General features: G+C 40.6%; 1 protein-coding gene across 2 annotated transcripts in view; it reads left to right on the top strand.

Annotated features, from left to right (window-relative positions):
* si:dkeyp-72e1.9 (syntaxin-binding protein 4) overlaps nt 1–21,011 on the top strand; it is a 117,075-nt gene that overhangs the window by 77,282 nt on the left and 18,782 nt on the right. For both annotated transcript variants that reach the window (XM_049560202.1, XM_049560203.1), the window contains exons 7-11: nt 1,443–1,566; nt 3,148–3,289; nt 13,012–13,118; nt 14,922–15,063; nt 15,704–15,776. In XM_049560202.1, coding sequence (XP_049416159.1) covers nt 1,443–1,566; nt 3,148–3,289; nt 13,012–13,118; nt 14,922–15,063; nt 15,704–15,776 — 588 coding nt within the window. The remainder of the gene's footprint in view (nt 1–1,442; nt 1,567–3,147; nt 3,290–13,011; nt 13,119–14,921; nt 15,064–15,703; nt 15,777–21,011) is intronic.

Below are 21,011 nucleotides of genomic sequence, written 5' to 3'. Positions count from 1 at the left end.
AGACCTTCCTGTATTTGACAGAGTACTAAGCCTTAAGGGTAGATGAAGTAAGTCTGCCTTTAAAAATAGCTTATGACAAGTGCACTTGTCCATTACACAATTGCCAACATCTGTTTCAGTCGGGAAGGAGGCAGCCAGCTGGTACAGATTTGTTAAAACATGGCTTCAGCACGTGAGGAGTCTTGTTTGCTCTGTGCAGGGAATGGTGTCGATGCATTAGGGTACATCAGCTCCAGAATGAGGATATATGGATTTAAGGCCATCCTGTTGATATTAAACTAAAATCTGTTATGCCTGCAATATGGTGAAACTCAAAGACTGACACAGTTACTGTGGTCTGGTCTCCATAAGCTCAAAGATGACAAGTGAGATAATGTAGTACATGGTTCATATGATGTGTTGTCAAACCATGATGTCATAAAAAACAAATAATAATAAATAAATAAGCTACGTCTTTAGCAGCAAGAAAAAGTGTGTAGAATTATATGTCAGCGAACATGTTACAAACTGAAATGGTCTATGTCCTTGGCTCAACTGCCATGGGACACAGCTACCATTTCCTCCACCATCAGATAAAGCTACAGTTTTAAGCCTTTAGGAATGAATGCAAATGACTGAGTATGAAACACATTGTTTATCGAGCATGGAATGATTATAGAAATGTGATGCTGGTTTTATGTCTGGTGTGTATATCTAAACAACCAGATCTTATTCATGTTAACAAGCAAACAAACAGTATGGAGTATTTTTTCCCATGTTGTTGTGCTTTGCTTCCCCTCATTTACCCACTTTGAAGCAAGAGCTCTGTGTGTAATAGCTCACAAAATCAGGTCTTTTCAATTCATTTTATCAAAGAATCCATGACATCCTTGTATACTGCTGAATTTCAGCATGAATAACCTCCTCACCATGACGTTTACCTCTGAATCTGAGGACAGAAAAGAAGCAGATGTTTACCTCAGGCAGTGGATTGAAAAAAAACATTCTGGGGCATATTTGGGTTGCTCAGCAGTTGGTCTGGTCAGCATATTGGGTATTACACAGTGCTTAGAGTTGCTCAGGTTTAAAAAATGTTTAACAGGAATATACACATTTGTCAGTGGAGAGCTCAGTGCCACTGGAGTCATCTGTAGCAGCAGCAAATTTTTGAAGGCTTCTATATATTTCGGTACAGTATCTCCGAAATGTGTTAAAAATAAAAATAAAAATATTCCCTAAACTATTCCTCCTTAAAGAACACATATCAAGATGCCATGCTCAGTTAATACCCGTCATCTAAATAATTACTTATCCAGTATAAGTAAGTATTTATATAGAAATATTTATAGCCTTTTACCATTTTGTTAATTGTTGATCTTACACCTCCCTGCAAAACACAGGTTAAATGGCTGTACATACTCTCTGTCTATTTTGTGTTTTTGTTCTTTCTTGCCACGACAAAGGAGGCCGCTACCTGGATAGTACATCATCTGGTTCCTCGTCTCGCTCCCAGAGTCCTTTGTTGTTGAGTCCAGCGGGCTCTCAGAACATGTACAACAACGGTGGGCCAATGCTGCGCTCTCTCAGGTAACATTGGTTTGTACAGGATTCACATCAACCACAACACTGCTCTGCTGTTGTGAAGAGACTGAGTTCGGAACATGTGGCTGGCAAATACTTGCTTTTAACCCAGATATACAGACCAACTATATTATAGATTTGCATTCATACATGTCATTGGTACTCTCAGCAGGTGGGCAGTTGACATTGACTTTAAGATTAAAGGGCCAATGTGTAAAATGGGTTGAAAACAGTGACATCAGTGGTCAAATTCTAGATTGCAGGGCTCACTCGCTCACCCCTCCCGTCGGGTAAATGACGGTGGCCTCATAGGGACAAAAAGCCTTGCGCAGACACGAGTTTTTCAGGAGTAGGTCTATCTAGCGACAAGGTGAATGTTTATTTAGAAATCTAAACCATGTTACAATATTGTAATGAATCCCTCACGAGCAGGAGACCAGAGGAGCGTTAGGGAAAAAGGCCCGTTTATTTGAGCACTCCAAAAACTCCGGTAACACTCCACTCTGTCCCAAACTCTGACTCTTCTGGCGTAACAGACACATGTCATAACTTTACACACATACTCGTTTATCATACCGAGTGGGGACCCCCTCCCCTCTCTGCTCAATCTCCAGCCCGCACACTGACTGACAGCGTAGCCTGTAAACAGAGCTCAGCTGTTTATTTAGCCTAGCAATATCTCCGGACTATAGTAGCTGCAATGGACGACTTTGAACACGATTTTGAAGAGTTTCTTGTAGTGGACACAGACCCAGAGCCATACCTGTTTGAGCTGGAGCATACAGATGAGGAACTCCATGTGTTTGATGCTGAGCGGGTGAGAAGAGAGGCTGAATGCACAGAATGGGATTCGGTGCTACTGCTGCCATTGTTGGGGAGATATATCATCAGGAGGGAAAGCGCCGCAGAAAGTGCATCATAAGGAGTGAAGTTGCGTCTTCTTTTCCTCGCAGATGACAGTTCGGGTTCATTCTCTCCTGTTGCGTGGTAAGTGTGGTCCATTCGCAAACTTTATAACTAAAAAAACTTTTCACTACTCTCTATCGACGAACTACTAACACTCTCTGCTGTTTCCTCCTCCTTCTTCCTTCCTTCCGCTGTCTTCGTTGGTTCATTTATACACGTGAAACGCGTTCTCTGGCTGGCTGGATTGTCCACTCGGTCTGCCATACATACATGGCGGCGCAAGATGGCGATCTCTCTAAAGCAAGGCACTTGCTATATATATATATGTATAAAAGCATAATTATAAGGCTACGAAAACCAAATGAATTTTATTTTATAGTGATTATACACTTACAGTGGTGGAAAAAAGTTTTCGGACGCCCCATGCATTTGTGAAATATTGCATTAAGAATCACTCTTAGGTCTTGTCACTGCCATTTGTCTCTCTATCTGCGACTGTGCCGAGGTATTACAGTCATGCCACAGAGGCCTAATAAAACTTAAAGTGTAGTGTGGCACACCCATGGCTACAAAAATACCAAAAGTGTACTTACACACATGACAGACATGTTCACTCACAAAAATAGAGCCCCTTTTCTTTACTTCAAAGACTGATGTGTTTATGTGTCTACATGTTCTCAGTCATCCAGGTGAAGGAGTGATTCAGCTCATCTCAGTGGCGCGATCCAGCAGTTTAGGCATCACCATCGGAGGAGGTTCCAACAGGCCCGACGGTCCTGCTGTTTTCATCCAGGAGGTGCTCTCTGGAGGAGACTGTCACCGGGTAAGAAATGAAGACACACACAGAGTGACATTAAACCCCAAAACTGCAGATAGTGAAGGGAAGATGAAGGGTATAAGCAAGGAAGTGTTGTTGCTTTGAGCAATAGCGAGATATTTTTATTGTGGAAACAATTAGAAGATAAACAAGGCACAAGTAGGTCTTAATGTTGGGATTTTGTGCTGCTGTTAGGGGCTTTGACAAGATGTATTCTGAATACATAGTATATTCTGACTGGATAAAGTGCATGAAGATTGTAGTTCTTTAGCAATAATTCAGGAATAAGACATAATTGCTTCCAACTTATGTTCAAATCAGATTGATGTCTGTAGCCTACAATCGATTACAGATAACAGATTTCCCACAGTATGGAAACAACGGTATCAGTGGACCTTGAGGTCATCTGGATAAAACATGACAGAGATGGATGCAGTGTAGCACTGAGGGAATACTTGTAGGAAGATGAAGTGAACAAGATGGAGGAAGGTAGAGGAGAAAGAGGGGCAAAGCAGGAAGTAAAGTGCATGTGCAGACCTCTGCAGCTTTGCCCTCAGGTCACAAGCTGCTGATCCTGTGTCTGTGATTAGCTGTCCAAAATGGACATACACTAACTGCGTGTCACCTCCACCTGCATAGTTGTCACAAATACGTATGACTATCCAGACACACACTAATTATTAACTATTATTTATTAACTTTATATGACAGTGATATGATTGAGTTAGGGTGACAGGGTTTGTTTTGGCAACTTTGAGATTTAGTCTTTGTCTTTCAATGAAAATTTATAACAGCATTAACTATGTTACCATTAACTTAAAGTAACAATAACTGAGAGTAATATCAACTGATAGTAGGGTTGTTGCTGAATGTTGTACATGAATCTGTAGCCCTTTTTAAACAGGAATTGTGCAAATTTGCAGGAAAGCCCAATCAGTCTTTTTTTCAGCATTGGCAGTATAAAAGCGAAATCGGGGAGTGCGGCAAAATGCCGCCTACCTACTTTTGTTGATACAGAATGCGCCTTTTTCGGGGCAATGTGGGGCATGAGCAAGTAACAAAACGTGTAGCTCAGCGTGTGACGTAAACAGTGACGTGGGAGAGAAGCCGCGGCTAGTAAGTCCTTCAGCGATTCTCTCATAAGTTGGCCTGTCCTTCACCGTTCCTGTCATCTGACTGTTAATGGCCTCTTCATTTGCAAGGGCAAGGAGGGCGCGCAATTCCTTGTCTCCCCAGTTGCTCATCTTTACAGTGTCTGTCAGGTTTGTGTTTCCCTCTTGCTACTAGCTGCTCGCTAATTCCTGCTATCAGCTGTTTCCTGTTTATCCACCATCAGTGGCTCGTACGTGCAGCGTCATCAACAGCTCCTCCCACAAGTCATCAACAGCCCCTCCCATGGCAGAAGGCCGCCTCGTTCTGTTTAAACCAAAGGGTTCCGCCAATATGTCTACCCTACGAGGCGGAAGATTGGGCACTCGCCAATCCGGCTCTGTGTGTCTAAAACGCTCGCAGCTTGCCGGCAAAACGGCCCAACATTCGCTGAAAATCTAGCAGTGTAAAAGGGGCTTGTAACTCATGCCTCCGTGCCGGCAGTGGCCATGACCGGAGGCATTATGTTTCCGGGTTGTCCATATGTATGTATGTCCCATTCTTGTGAAAGTGATATTTCAAGGAAGGAGGAAAAAAGATAAAGTGGAGTAATGGCATCCTGAGCAGAGCATGAAGTCATCTCTCTCTCTCTCTCTCTCTCTATATATATATATATATATATACACATATATATATATATATATATATATATATATGTCTTCATAATATTAATATCACAGTATGTCACATATCAAAGTGCACTACGCCTGAGCTCCTTCCTTGTTTTTCCGAAAACAAAAAATTTATAAAGTATTTCTCTGTTATCTGTGGTGTCACCTTGACTTCCTGAAGCAAATTACCATTCCAAACACAACCGTCCTGTCTGTTCATTAAATCCTACTGAATAATTAGGAATTCATGCTGGATTAAAGAACATTAAACGCTGTGTATTTGTTAGTGTTTGTGTTGATTCAGTGTCAGTGCTGCTCTGTTAGAGGAGTCCCAGAGTCCCAGAACAGACAGACACACTACACCAAGTGTGAAGGTCAGCCATCAAGCCAGGACTCTGCTTAGGGCATCACCCCACCCCCACCTACACACACGCACAATTACAATGCAGAGGATTTCGAATTTTGTCTTGCACACTAGTAGATCTGTGCATACTACAGGAGCAGCAGCATCATCTGCAGTCTGTATCTTGTATGGCACTTCGACCCACTGAAGACATAAATCTTTAGAAAATGCGTACAAATATATAGTTTCTTTCCTTCTTCAATTGTTTTTAAAAGGTCTCAGTAATTACCTAAGGCAGCTGGTCACTGTAGTTTTTGTCAAACATCTCTCAACCAGGAGCAAATAGTAGATTTGTTTAGGACTGTTTTCATCAGTGAAACAATCTACATTTCTACAATTACTGCTCTAGTGAGAGTTTCTATTAACAAGACTGTAGGGATTAAGTCCAAATAAACTACAGTGTGTGTGCTCAGTGTAGCTCATTGAGGTGTTTCAACAGGCTTTGGATATACACTGGGGATGCACCAGTTTTTAAAATTCTGGGCCGATGCCAATAGCAGTGTTTTTGTATTGTTGTTTATTTTGTTTTGTTTTTGTTGTTATTTATTGTCCCTTTTGTGCCAGGGAAACAAAGAAATCCACAAAAGTCTATAAAAAGTACTGAATTGTTCTTAAGTAATGAAGCCCGTAAATTGAACTACCTTTGAATGAGCACAAATTCAATCATACATATTTATGAGCTTTATGTATGCAAGTTTCTCACCAAAACTGAAATTTCCTTAGATAACATTTAAGCACATCATGATAATGTTATAATTTACCTTCATCCAATATTCATTTTTACTGAATAGATCTTGAATGCATCATAATGTAAATCAATGCAACCTCTGTGAGCTGTTAGTTGCAGCCACTGGCTGCTAACAGATAACGTAACTAGCTCTCCTGCTGATTTCAGCACAGATTTGTTGTTTATAATGTAACATTATCAATAGGGTGTGTTACCTGATGCGTTGATGGGGAGTTAACTTCATCCTTTCGTCCTAAAGACATACCAGCGAAGGCATTTATTATTTTCCCTGTGATGACGAGGATAATAATAAATGTAATATATTATTAAACGTAATAATAAATGGGTGATCTCTAATTTACACACAATACTTTTTAGCAGGATCAAGTTCTTGTTGGAAAAGTTTACAACATCATTAGCCTTTAATCTGTGGATCATTACACGTCCAGTCTTTATATCCTGAGAGCAGTTGGCTATATGGTTTTGTCAAAAGACTGGCTATGAGCCAGGGGTCGAAGGACCTTTCACAGGAGTGCACTGGTGGAAGCTTGTCAGTGTTGAGGTGAGAGAGAAATAAAGTAAATGTTCCATCTATCCTGACAGGAAGTTGCTGTTAAACATGATGGATGAGGCCTGGACCCTGGCCACAGTATCTCAGGGAATGTAGGGAACACAGTAATTTGTGCTTGACAGAAACAAGGCAACAAGTGCTGAATACTGCAACCTCACAACCTCAGAGGAGGCCTCCACAATCACTCTGTCTGCTGGAGGAGAGAGAGCAGCAGATGAATGCAGTATGGTTATCATGAAGACTTCATCTTACTTACGTCTACATTACCCTCCACCATGATGATAAGATTTTGAAATTGGTGATTTGATTAAAACGTTTATGTACATATTTGTTAAGGGGGATTTGTTCTTTTAGAGCTCCCTCACACAGCAGTCCCTTTCCTGCCAAATCTAATTTAACAATTTACTGTAGATGGTCAATACTTTGACATATGTGTTCTCACTAACCTGCCTGTTACAAAATTATAACATTGTACTCACTCAGTCCAGTATCATGGGATTTATGTCCATATTGGACACTTATGCATTTTACTTCACGCCAATGCAGAAAGTAAATGGCACATTTGAAACACCTGACTTAAATGCTGGAGACTGGAATTCATGACCCATCACAGAGCTGCAGTAAAAGGTGCTGTATGTAACTCTGGGGAAGGATAGTTGATTGTTGAGTCTCATTTCCAGGCCATCAATTACTGACACTTTGAGTTGGTGATACAGTCCAACAGCCAATCTAAAGCTTTGGTATTTGACAACCTGGGAGTGAGACTCAACTACTATCCACTATCTTTCTTCAGAGTTACATACAGCACCTTTAACATTTGCCATTTGCCATGCACAGGTATTATGTGGTTTTATAGCCTGCGGCTGTCGATGATTAAAATCCATTTTTGTTTTATTGCAAGTGTAGTGCTACAGCCAACCTCCATGGCAGCAAAGGATTCACCTTTGGTGTGGTGTATTTCCTGGAGCTTCATGTTGTTGTCCTTCTCTGGCTGAGCTGGGCAGCACTGCAGGTGGTGCACACAGCTGGTACAGTTTTACAACCCGTCTGATTGGCTGACTGTCTGTGTTTGTTGTAGGAGTGTATTAAGACAGCTGGATGCTTCCAGAATGGTGGTTCACTAGGTGCATATGCTGAAAACTCTGCATTCTGCATTTTTGAGCCCATAGAGCATGAACATCAGGTCCTTCTCTGGCTGAGCTATTCATACATAGATGAATGAAATAGAGAAAAAAACACTTCACAGACATTTTTGGGCCAGCGGCTATAACATTTCCTTAAATTCTGGCTTTTGCCACTGCACTAAATCACCTAGCAGAGTGCTTTTCCTGGTGCTTTGTTAGTTTGCTGTTTTCCAGGTTACTTTGGTGAAGACAATGTAATCAACACCAAAGAATTTCAGAATTCATTCCAAAATTATAAATATGAGACCCACATGTTGTAATAATTTGCAGTCATCCTTTAAATTAGGCCATCACAGGAATATTCTCTGTCTCTATGATGGATTTAGGGGGGCAGTAGTATAAATAGTTTGATGGGATGGTATAGGATAATGACAAGGCTGGAATGTTTGAGATTGCCACAAATATACACAGGGAGTAACAGAGAAGAAACGTCTGAAAGCATTATTTGACAGCAGGAAGTCACTCAGATCGCCTGCCATCTGTAAGGAAGCCAGTTATCCTCTCACAGATTGAAGAGGAATTAGAATGATGATGATGAATTAGCACCAACAATCACAACCTTACAATAATAGGCACGTGCACTGACAGAAACCTACAAAACCTCAGTTTGCACATATTGCTGCCATCTTCCTTTTTTCTAGCTTTCTCTGCTGCTCTCTCCCCAATCCCATCATCCTCGCCTCTCTGTCCACCCACTCACTGTCAACTGTGGGCAATATGACAAAAAAGAAGAAGAGGAGCAGAATGGAGGGGAGAGACAAAGAATACAGGAATATGCACTGGTGTTTGTAGGCTTGAAGAAAGCTGTTACTAAGCAGATGTTTCTTGTTGCACATGTCCTGCAAAGTTTTACATCATTTTTATTGAAGATGCCAGTGAGTGACAGTGAATCAAAGAGAGCACTTCAGGGCTAAGAATAAGTCCCATGATCCCTGTGGAAAGTTGTTTGAGCGCTAGTTTGTACATTTTGGTACAAGATTCCTACGAGTCTTGTGAAAGTGAAATTCTGGTAACTAAGACACAGGCTGTGGTTCATGTTTAGATTTCCTCTTTTTATACAAGTTAAATCAGACAGAAAAGTCATCAGTCACATCAACACCCATCTCTGCAACACTTATACTGTCTTATCTCTAAAACAACACTTGTTTATTAATACAGTTTCACTGGCCTTTTTATGATCATTATTAGCATTGTTTGTGGCCTGTATGCTGCACATGTAGCCTCCAGAATGCATTAGCATCTCTACATGGCTGAGATGAAAGCTTTGCTTGGAGTGAAAACCTCCACACCGATATTTTGACCTGTTTATTGCAAGCAGAGCCTCTAACAGTACATGCTGTATTAAGAGAAAAACAGGTCATGTTCCCACTAAACATTAAGTATCAGCTTGATATGCATGCCTAAAAAGCAGGGCTCCAGACTAAAACCAGAAAATGTGTCTGGGACCAACTGAGTTTTTCCCAGGGAAGCCTTCAGGACAAACAGACACAGTAAACTCTCTATCAACCCTGTCGTTTCCCTGATACTGCTAATTTTGAACAACAAATCTGTGTTGAAATTGGCAAAGGAGAGCTAGTTAAAGTTAGCTGTTAGCTGTTAGCAGCCAGTGGTCGGAACTAACAGCTAACAGAGGTTACATTGCGATACATTATGATGCACTGAATCTCTATTCTGTAAAATTATAAAATTATAACATTATAACATTATCATGATGAGTTCAAATGAAATGAGTTCTTGTGAAATTTAGTTTTTGACAAGAAACTTAAATAAATCCAGTTCCAAGGAGAAATCTGTTCGTTTTCACAGCAATGAAAAATAGATATTAGACAGGGCATTATGATTTATAGAGTAAAAAGGCTTATGAACCATTTAAAAGATGTTTTTCTTGTGCGAAGTTGTATGAAAAGTTGTTTCTTAAATTTGCATTACTGAATTTATGCTCTCCTGTAATCTCCTGTAATAATGTAATGAAGAGTTGAATGACTTTTAAACAGTTCAGTTAGTTTTTTTTATATAATGATGATATCTTTGTTTCCCTGTAAACAAAAGGAAAAATGAAAAATAATAACAACAACAAAAATATCGGTGTCAGTATCAGCTGTTGGGTATTGGCCAAATTGTTATGTATTGGCCCAGTATTTCACGTCATCTGTGCAACCTTACAAGACACCTTTGCTGATGATACTCAGTTCTACATTTTAGTTTAGCATGATGATCCTCAGGCTTTGACCTTGCTTAAAACCTGCTCATCTGCCATTAATATTTGGATGAACAATAACATTTTTAAAGTTAAATTATAGCAAGATGGAATTTAGCATGCTATCACAGATGTTTGGTAATCTGTCACCTCTGGTCAGTTCTGATGTTTAGATTGGGGCTCATCTTAGATTTCAATTTAGATTTCAAATCTCACATCAGCACCATCATCAAATAGCTTCCTCTCATTTGAAAAACGTTGCCAAAGTTTGACACTTGTCAACCCGGAATGATGAGCATAACTCAGTTAATCTTAACTCACCATTAACAGGCACAGGTAAGACAGTCATGTGCCAAGATCAAGATATCAACCTATTAATGACCCAGTGCCACTGTGCACCATGCTGACAGTTGCTCTTTTTATTCCATGTAGGATAATGTTCATGGATGACCAACACAACATCAAGGATGCATCACAACATCCTGACTGAAAGTCTGTCATGCTATATTTTTTTGCTTTTTCTCACTGAGTTGGAGAAACTTCTACAGTGTGTTCTGTAATATCTGGCTATGACTATCTTAAAAGGCAGGAATATTATGTAATCTGATCCCAGCATTACTCATGGTGTGTGCTTGTCACAAATTGTTGGATAATATTTCATATTATGTATGTGAATGTTTTTTGGCTCAGTGTATTCATTAAAATCATATAAGTTATTGTAGCATTTTGTACTGATGTCTTTAATGCTGCAGTAAACAACAGTTTTCAGGGTTCATGCACATCTGAGGTCCCCTCTGCTCTGCAGAGCCTTTTATAGAAACTCATTGTTGTGGTTTTTGCCCAACTTGGTCAGTCCACACTTGTCACTTGACACTGTACACTAATGCCTGGGTCTATTACAACAGCTACTGACACTCACTCTCAGCTGTTCAGTCTTCTGCTTATGGCAGCAGGTTGTCCATTTCCTCCAAATCCCAACTCGTAATCCCCAGTGTCATATAGGAAGCCAGCTAGCATTGCATGCACTGTGATTTGCTGTATGGGATGAGTCAGCCAGGGAATTATGCAGCCATGCATCTGTCAGAACTGGAGCAGCTATAAGGTGGCAACACTCTGATTCATAATGGAGCAGGAGATCAGAAATGTATCTTGGCTGTAAACCATTCAGTAGTTTACAAACCATCAGAAGAATTTTGCGGTACGAGTCAGCAGGTCTCTGACCAACAGGGGGAGGAAGACGCATATTTGGCCTTCTCACTCTCACAAGGAGAGAGCTGCTGTCTCTTTTTGTCGTCTTCACAACTTGACCTTGGTTGGGTTGAGACAGACATGGCAGTGACTGGGGTGTGACTTTAATGCTAGGGTTAACCATTTTATCCATCCGTTGTGTCAGTGAATCCCAAAAGGGCTGAGGCAGGAGAGAGTGAGGGAAGAAGGAGACATGAGCAGGTTGTCCACATGCTGACATTGAGGCTGTGATGTTTTGTCTTTGTGGCATTGAGGCTGTGTGCCATCTTAGGCCTGGACTGTGGGTGTCACAGGCAGTCCAGATCTGCAGAGGTGGAGGTCATCTGCTCCAAAAAGATGCTCTCAGAACAGTTCAATGTAGTTGATCCCTTTCAGACCACAGGTTGTGCTGAGCCATATTTAGTGGTAAGAGTCAGCAGAACCTGTTGATCCCTCGGGTGACATTTTGTAGTGGTCAACTAGTTAACACCCCCACATATAGAACACCTTTTCATCATGTTTATTCATCAGTTGCGAAATTTTCTTGCAGTGCAGTGTTTCATTTGTTTTAACACTTATGTTTCTGATCCGTGTCCCACACCACAGACTGAATTGTCTCTGTAGATGTTTTGTTAATATCACCAATAGACTGCATAAACCATTGGTTTGTGGTCTTTTATTTTGAAACCTCTAGTTGGCATTTTGACCGTATTTGGACAAGAGGGAGGAATAAGCCTAACACTAGCTGCTAGCTTAGTTAGCATGGTACATTTACAGCTACGGCTAACAGTGATAATACTAAGGCTACTTTTTGCTAGCAAAAAACAGGCTTAAATTCATTAAAACAAAATGTATTTACTGTAAGAAAGGAACATTTGACTTTTAAGGGTTTTTAGTACAACCAGATGCTGAAAAATATTTTTTTAGGCTACCAAAACATTGCAAACAACTTTCATGAACTGACATTACACCAAAATAGCGACAGCCACAGCTATGCCTATACTTTGTGAATCCGAGGTTACGCCATGGTTACATTACTTAACCAATGCTGTCGTCATGGTCGCAACTCATCAATGGATGGCACCCACCAAAGTGGCCACGCCTTTGATTGTGTGTAACTTTAAGCCTTAATACTATCTAAACAGGTGAGTTATATGAAAATTCACCCCCTGCATAGTTGTCATAAATGTTGAAAGAGACCTAAACTGTTTTTGTACCAGGCTGTAAACATGTTTATTTCTGCTGTAAAGTTGGGCATTTTAACATGGGGGTCAATGGGGAATGACTCACTATTGGAGCCAGCCTCAAGTGGCCACTAGAGGAACTGCAGTTTTTGGCACTTTAGCACTGGCTTTATTTTCAGCCCCAGAGGTTACCACTTCGTATCACCTCCTGAGCAGAGCCCAAATACAGTAGAAAGAAAAGCACAAATTGTGTCGATAACTACACAGCTCCTGTAGAGGAGCAGGGCTGAGGGTGATCATCCTTGGTCAGGTACTAAGATTCTTGACACTGGCCCGTACTGTTATACATACCCAGGACAGTGGGCATAAGTCAAGAAGATTAAGCAATCTTGTTTAACAGAATGAGCCATCAAAGGAAAAGAGGACATCTGTGTGGTTCTTAAGCTCAGCGTGACTCTGTCTTTTTGTTGTGCAGGATGGACGTCTGAGGCCTGGAGATCAGCTCATAGCTGTTAACAAGGAGTCCTTGATAGGTGTGACCCACGAGGAGGCCAAAAGCATGCTGAACAAAGTCAAATTAAGGTGGGTGGTGTCTGCACATCTAAATCCATTCAGTAACCCTGAGAGTGCCACGTCTGTGTATCTCTGAGTAGACTGTGATCAAAGTGGGGGTCAGTCAGATATACACACTGCCACGCTCCACCCTCTTTCCTCTGCTTATACAGTGGTGGAAAAAAGTTTTCGGACACCCTTAAAATTTTACACAATCTCAAATATTATCATGAAATATTTGTGGAAAAATCTTTTTTGTGTTTCAAAAGGTGTGCCTGCATTAGACAGATACAAACAAATACAAATTATATTGTTTTGTTTATTGTTTACAAGAAAAACTAACAAAACTAAATTCTTGACAGTTTCAATATGTCAGTTCTCAACATTGTCGGTATCAAAGTCAACAAATAACAGAGAATGTGTTCAAAACTGAACAAAAAATAAATAAACCATCACATCATCAAATTAATATTTAGTAGTCCTGCCACTGGCACGTAGTAGAGCTCTAATCCTGGCTGGCATGTTCCCCACAAGCCTTTCACACTGTTGAGGGGTAATCTTGTCCCATTCTTCTTGAATTACTGCTTTTAATTCTTCTAAATTCTTTGGTTTATGCTTTGAAACAGACCATTTGATAATCCACCACAGATTTTCAATGGGGCTCATGTCCGGGGATTGAGCTGGCCACTCTAAGACCTGGATACTGTGCTCCTGCAGCCAAGTTCTACTGGCCTTGGATGTGTGGCAAGGGGCATCATCTTGTTGAAACATCCAGTTTTTACCTCGACGGAACAGTGCACGTGCACAAGGGAGCATGTGGGTTTCGAGAATGGTACAATACTTGGTAGAGTTCAATGTGCCATCACAGACAGTGAGATGACCAACACCAGCAGCACTCATGCATCCCCAAACCATGATACTGCCTCCACCATGCTTGACAGTAGGTACTGTACATGCTGGAGATAATGCTTCGCCTGGCCTTCTGCGGACCCTCACATTAGTAGGAGGAAGATAAAGCTGGAAACTGGACTCATCTGACCACAAAATCTTCTTCCAATTCCTGGCTGTCCAGTTCTTGTGTGCCTGGGCCCAACAACGCCAGGCTAACCTCTGTCTCTCATTGATCAGGGGCTTCTTGATAGCCTTGTAGGACCTTAAGCCATGATCTAAAAGTCGGCCACGTACAGTGCGGGTGGAACACTGGACACCAGTTTGGTTTGACCACTGCTGCTGAAGCTCCTGTGATGTCATTCAGCGGTTTTGCCTGCACATGCGGATCAGGATGCGGTCATTTCTTGCTGAAGAAACCCTTGGACGCCCAGATCTTGGTTTGTCTTCCAAGCTGTTGGTTCGTCTGTATTTCTGCAGAGTGTATCCAACTGCTGAAGGACTGCATCTGCTGTACCCTTCCTGGCTGAGAATCTTTATCTTCAGGAGTGTTTCCTGCGTTAGGTTCCTTGTTTTAGCCATTTTTGTGTCTGAAGAACTTTCAAATGTGCTGGCTTTATGTAGACACGAAGCTTGGCAACAAAATTTGTGTCTTTTAATAAAAAGAACGACCTTCATCACTGGTACCAAAATGACCCAATACTCAAAATTTCTTATGTATTTTTATGGAACCAATCAATTTTAAGTTTTTAATGGCTTTTTTAGGATTTATTTAGTATTTTGGCTGTGACTGTACTAAAAGAAATTGCACTTGAAGACCTAAGAGTGATTCTTAATACAATATTTCACAAATGCATGGGGTGTCCGAAAACTTTTTTCCACCACTGTATGTACATCACTGTGTACATGTTCATGTCTTTGTATTTTTATGTCTTGTTTCTCCAGCCAAGACAGTGCTGTGGACATAGCCTTCATTCCAGGGAAAGGACTTTTTCCAAGCAGCACGTCTCTCCACAACGGGGTCCAGAGAGCCGCAGGCAACAGCTACAACTCTGGACGCCTAAAAGTCCACATCAGATCACCTGAGGTCAGCTGCAATTTGTTTCAAGCATTAGACACATATGAGACTAGGTCAAGATTGCAGATATGCTGCCAGTGGATTTCCAGATATTGTAACATTTTATGACCTTAGCAACAAAAACAATTATGAAACAACAGGAGAATAATTTAAAAGTGGACAAAATATGATTAGGTTTGGGTTTATGAAACACTTCTTAGGCTCCGATTCCAGCTTCCTCACAGCAGGATGGAAGATTAAAGTTGAGAAGAGGGTTAAGGGAAACAGGGTCTTTCTCAGCTTAAGTGAACTTTAGGTCGGATGTGTTGTTCATCAGCTGTGTTCTTATTTGTGGAACTTGGAGTGTGCCCCTGAAATAATATTTTTTTTTTGGATTTTACAATGTCAGAGTCTAAACTGATTCCAGTGACACAGCCCAGCTCCCACAGTCATCTCCATTATGTGCAGTAGTTGGTGAATGTCTTTTAATTTCCAGTAGGATAGCAGAGTAAGTCATTATCGCTTCACAGTTCTCTGTGACATCCTGGAAAATAGAGCTGTCCTATCTGAACAGTTTTAAAGCCTTACCTTTGGAGAACATAATGACTGGGCAGTGTTAATATAGTCATCTTTTGTGTGTTCTCAAGTTTGTATCTATTTTTCTCTGTAGATCTGTACAGAGGAGGCAGCCCCAGTGTCCTCACCTTCTCCTGACATCTGCCCACCAGATATCCATATCTCAGGTAGAACACCTCACTATACCATCCACACTCTCTCTTTGTTTCTCTTTGATTTTTGTCCTCTGCCGCTGAGCAGAATGGGTTGTTGTTTCACCGCAGGATTGGAAGTACTTAGAACCATTTCACATTACAGTAACTCAAGTATCAAACATTATATCTTTATATAACTTTAAAGGTCTGACAGTAAGTCTGGCAATATTCCATATTTTACTTAATGTCAATAAATCCCCTTTGCAGCAACACATGAATCTATAATCAAGTCTTGTATGTGTATCAAAGTCTAATATATCGTCTTCCTCTGCCATAGAGCTCCAAACTATTAAAAGCACTGCACTGAGTGACATGTTTCTTCATTACCCTGAGAAAATGTTGGCATTATATGTTTCTGCAAACCACAAAAACGTTATATTTGAACATAATGTGAGTATCATATCAATGTTTTTGATGTGAGTTTGTATGTGAGCTGACTTTATCATCAGGAGGTGGGAAGGATGGTTGATGATGAGACAGGGCAAGACACCTGCCAAGCTACAGGCCACTGTTCAATACCAACAAACAACACCAGTTGTAATTTAGCAAGTCATTGCTGTGTTTCCAGCTGCTTTGTAGGCATCAAATGTGAGTGCTTTTAGCTACCTGATGCTGTTTTTCTAGATGCTTTTTAGCACCGCAACATCAGTGTTTTTAGTGATGAGTTGCTGTGTTTCCAGTGGCATCTCAGCCCCTGAACCCAGGTGATTTTTAGTGACCCAGCACTGAGTTATAGCAGCTTTTTAGCTCCCAGATGTGGGTGTATTTTTAGCAACCTATCGCAGTTTTCCCAGCAGCTTTGTAGTACCCTAACATGGGTTAGCAATCTGGTGCAGTTTTTCAGTGGCTTTTTAGCACCCAAAAGTGTGTGTTTTTAGCACTCATCCCTTTTTATCCAGCAGCTTCATAGCATCCCACTGTGTGTGTTTTTAGAGACCCATTGCTGTGTTTCTAGCAGCTTTCCAGCCCCCAGATGTGGGTGTTTTTAGCGACCTGTCACTTTTTTTTCAGCAGGGATTGTGCCACCCTAACTGGGAACGCTAAGCCAAAACATAATCTTTTCCTAATCATATACAAGTGGTTTTTGTGCCTCAACCTAACCACATGTTAACCATAGCTTTATTGAAATGTAACGTTTTAGCTTGCAAATGTGGCATATCTGTCATTTGCAGAAACATACAATGTCAACATTTTTTATGGTGATTGGGATGCTGAAAACACATACTGTAGTTTATTTGGACTGAGTCCCATAGAGCACCAAATTAATCCACATCTGAAAATAGTCCCCAACAGACTTGCTATTTCCTCATAAGGTTTGATAAAACCAACAGTGGCCAGCTATATATATCAGTGGGCTGTTTAAAGTCTTCGGTAAAAACCAAAGGGACAGAATTAAGAGACAGTCTAACATTGTGGGTTTTTTAATCTTTTCATGTGGTTTGATAACAACAGGAGAAATCTAGAATATGATATCCTTTTCCTCCCATAAAAGATACAATAATGAATGTTCATATAATTACTTTATGTGTGTTTTGGTGGTTATTTGACCTGTAATGTTGGTTAAAACCCTAAGACCCACCTCTAACCCTTTACTGTTGTCCACCCTTCTCACTTTCTTCCTGTTTACTTGTTTGATATCATTTATCAAAGCAGCTGTGCCATAAAAAATCCCTTTAAAGGACTATTTAACACCTGGCAAATCAGCTGAGAGTTGAGATTTTCAATGATTTGTCCTAAAAGTCCCTGAAATCAGACATATTAGATAAACCCATCTGATCCGAGAATGAATAACGGGGAACTTTTGCTCCCTCAGAGATTGGAGATTAAGAGAAGAGGATAGGATTTAATAGAAACCACAGCACAGTAGGGGACCTCCAAGTACACAGGAATGTGAGGGATCATGAAAGACTGTCTTGATAATAGTGGGTGTAGTTTTTTATAGTTTTATGCTTCATTTTATCCTCAGCGTGTCTGCAAAATGCAAATCTCTCCCCCTCAGACCTACACAGCTCATGATAATGATGAATCACAATCTTTTTAAGATGCTCTGATTTGCTTGTAATGATCTGATAGTTAAAACATGGATGTCTAACAAGCTTTTGGTATTATGTTTAGTATTGGATTATGAGTATGTGCTGATACACTGGTAGCCTACACAATGACTGACAGATAGCAAGAGACATAAATATATTTCTGACACCAAGCAGCGGCGAAGAGCAGTTCAACGCAATAATTACATTCTGCATCCGGGAGGCATGTTAATGAGTTTCAGGTGGGAAGAAATTCATTGTAACATAGGTCAACATGTTACAGGACTCACAGGACTCTGTTAACTGTTTGGCTGTGGGAATTCCTTGGCCACAATTCACTGCTAAAAGTGAAACTACCCCCAAGTTTAATTTTGGCTGCATTTTGCTGCAGAAACAAACAGCTGCAGTTCAGTGGCAGTCGCACCGGTTTGGTCGCCCGAATGTGGCTGGGAAAATGAAACTAATTGCAGGGTGTGTATTTTTGTAAAACCAGGACTTTTGAGCACTGGACATTTGTTTTGCAGATAATGGTCTGTCTGAGAAATGGGCTTTTGGTCCAGTGGGACATTTTTCGAACGAATGGGACTTATGACTTTTGAGCCCTTGGAACAATGGTATGGCACCCTAGTTCCCCCCTGGTTAGCTCTGTGAGCACTGTTGCAGTTGCTTAGCGCTGTTTATGGAGTTAGCAACATTAGCTGCTAGCAGCCGGCTCAGCCACCACCATGTTAAGAACTGTATCCAGACAGTTTATACTCCCTGGATCTCAAGTAGAGCCCCTTTAAGTAAACTAGGGACACCAGACCCAGGTGGTCCAGATTAGGCCAATCAGTCAGCTGCAGGCAGGGGAGAGACACAGGTTAGCTAAACGTCCTGACCCCATCACAACAGTATTATGTCTCCTTCTTAACAGGCGATTTTAGTTATATTAATGTATTTATTAAAATGTTTTCTTTCAATTTCTGCATCGGTCAATTATGATTTGTTATGTGATCATCTTGTTGTTGCTGTCTAGTGTTAGTAGACCCAGACAGGCCTGGCCCCATGTGGCATAGTAAGGTTACAGTCAATCAGTAAATCAACTAGGGATTGCATTTTTTGACAGCTTATTTGACCCATAATTGATACCAATATCAATATAGATATATCCACCAGTGTCCTGGTAGTGTCAGTTCAGGTCAGGGATTTCCATTAGACGATCAGTGTGGTCATAAACATCACACCAGTTAATGTATTGTTACTGTAGATTAAACTACATGTGAATTTTAATAACGTGTAATAGTTTATTTTAAAACGGGTCAACCAGCGCACATGCAGACAACATATTTTTGCTGGGGAACTTAAAGACTAAAAACAATATACAGCAGTCAGTTTTTAGTGAAAGAGAAAGTGCTTGATGATAAAAAGGAAAGATTACAAGCAGACCAGCAGCTCTAATGTGAAGGGTCGTCCGTGGGTCCCAGCTCTGAGCCACCTGTCAGCCTGTCCCAATCCTATTGGCCTGGATTACCCCAGTCAAGGTTATTTCCTAGGTGCTGTGACCACTTAGCTCCCCTCCAGCCTCTTATTGGTTAAGCCAGTTGCTAGCCGTGACAGATGTCAGCAGTTTGTGCTGAGGTGAGCAGATACAAATACTGACTGGATATCATTTATTATTTTCATAAAATACTGACACTGACTTCTGACAATAATCATTTCTGTATGATTTCATTCTTGTTAATTAACGGGAAACAGATGTGCAGCCTTGTTAATTTACTGCCAGTTTAAGTTAAGTTGCATTTAATTCATTTCTCCTGCTGCTGGTGGGCGCCTGTGTTTTAATTTAAGCCTCTTCAGCCGACTGATGACGTTGGGTCATAACACATGTATACTTAGACATACAGTATGCACGCTCGTCTCCCTGAGACAGCCGACCCCTCCGAAAGCCTGACCTTCCTCTTACCTCTCATCTCTTATCTCCCATGCAGTGTCTGACCTGTTCCAAAGCACAGCATGGAGACAGGTCATCAGAGGCGTTCAATCCTGTTAGGGAGATAAACTGTGTCAATATGTGTAAAACCCTATGTGCACGCAACTATTATCACCTGGGGTCCTACTATACTTCAGCCCAGTTGCCTGAAGAAAATGTCCATATCCTAAGTTTCTACAGTCCAGAGTTATGTTACATTATTATTATTATACATTTGCACTTATGATATCATCAATGCTTCTAAAGTGAGGTTGTAAATGAGCTGACTTTATCATGAGCGAGTCACATGCCAAGCTGCAGACCACTGTAGGAGACCAATGAACAGCAAAACTGGTTAGCAGCTTTTTAAGCACCAAACATGTTTTTTATCGTTAGATATCAGCGGGGGATTGTGCCCCCAAAACTGTGTATTTTAAGGCAAAACATGGTCTTTTACTAACCATACCTGAGTGTTTTTGTGCCTAAACTGAAACACACATTAACTTCAGTGTTGTGGAAACATAAAGTTTCAATATATCCACGACATAATAACGTGCAAATGCAACAGAATCGTAGTTTGTAGAAATGTACAATTTAACATTTTTTTCTGCTGATTGGATTGTATATTTTGAAATTATTGCAGAGGTCATCTGTGTGAATATGACATGTCTGTAATTTGAATATGAAAAAATCTGCTGTGCTCAAGGTCAAGATTTATCTTTTATCTTGAGGGTCAGTGAGAATTTCAGTTCATGATGTTGTTCATTCTGATGTTTAGAAATAATTTCAGTGCCTGTCGTGGTATACAAACCTTTGTAAAGCTATGAAATCAAAATGAAAATTGCAACTTTCTTAATATGCAAAAAATATTTGAAGTTGTAGAAACAATGTAACAATATCTTCATATAATGTGTTTATAAAGATTTACAGTATCAATGGTCAATTCAAACCAAAACTGTGATCATCTGTGAACAGATTTAAAGCAAAAAATTGTGTGTAACCAAAGTCCACAAACTGTGTGTGATACTTAAGTTACACATGCACACAGATACAACTGCAACCTTCAGTTACACTTACTTGCCACATTTTTATACCCAAATGCAGGGCCAAAATGTATCCTCTTTAACTGTCTCCTTCTGTGTCTTTGTTTAACCTGACTGTTGACTAAATTTGTACTTTTATTTTGACAGTCCAGGGTTTCCCACACATTCATTTATTTGTGGGAAATTC

Source organism: Epinephelus fuscoguttatus, linkage group LG19 (genome assembly GCF_011397635.1).
Source record: "Epinephelus fuscoguttatus linkage group LG19, E.fuscoguttatus.final_Chr_v1".
Classification (NCBI taxonomy): domain Eukaryota; kingdom Metazoa; phylum Chordata; class Actinopteri; order Perciformes; family Serranidae; genus Epinephelus; species Epinephelus fuscoguttatus.
The sequence above is the reverse complement of the archived record's forward strand: the minus strand, read 5'-3'. Positions and strand labels throughout refer to the sequence as shown.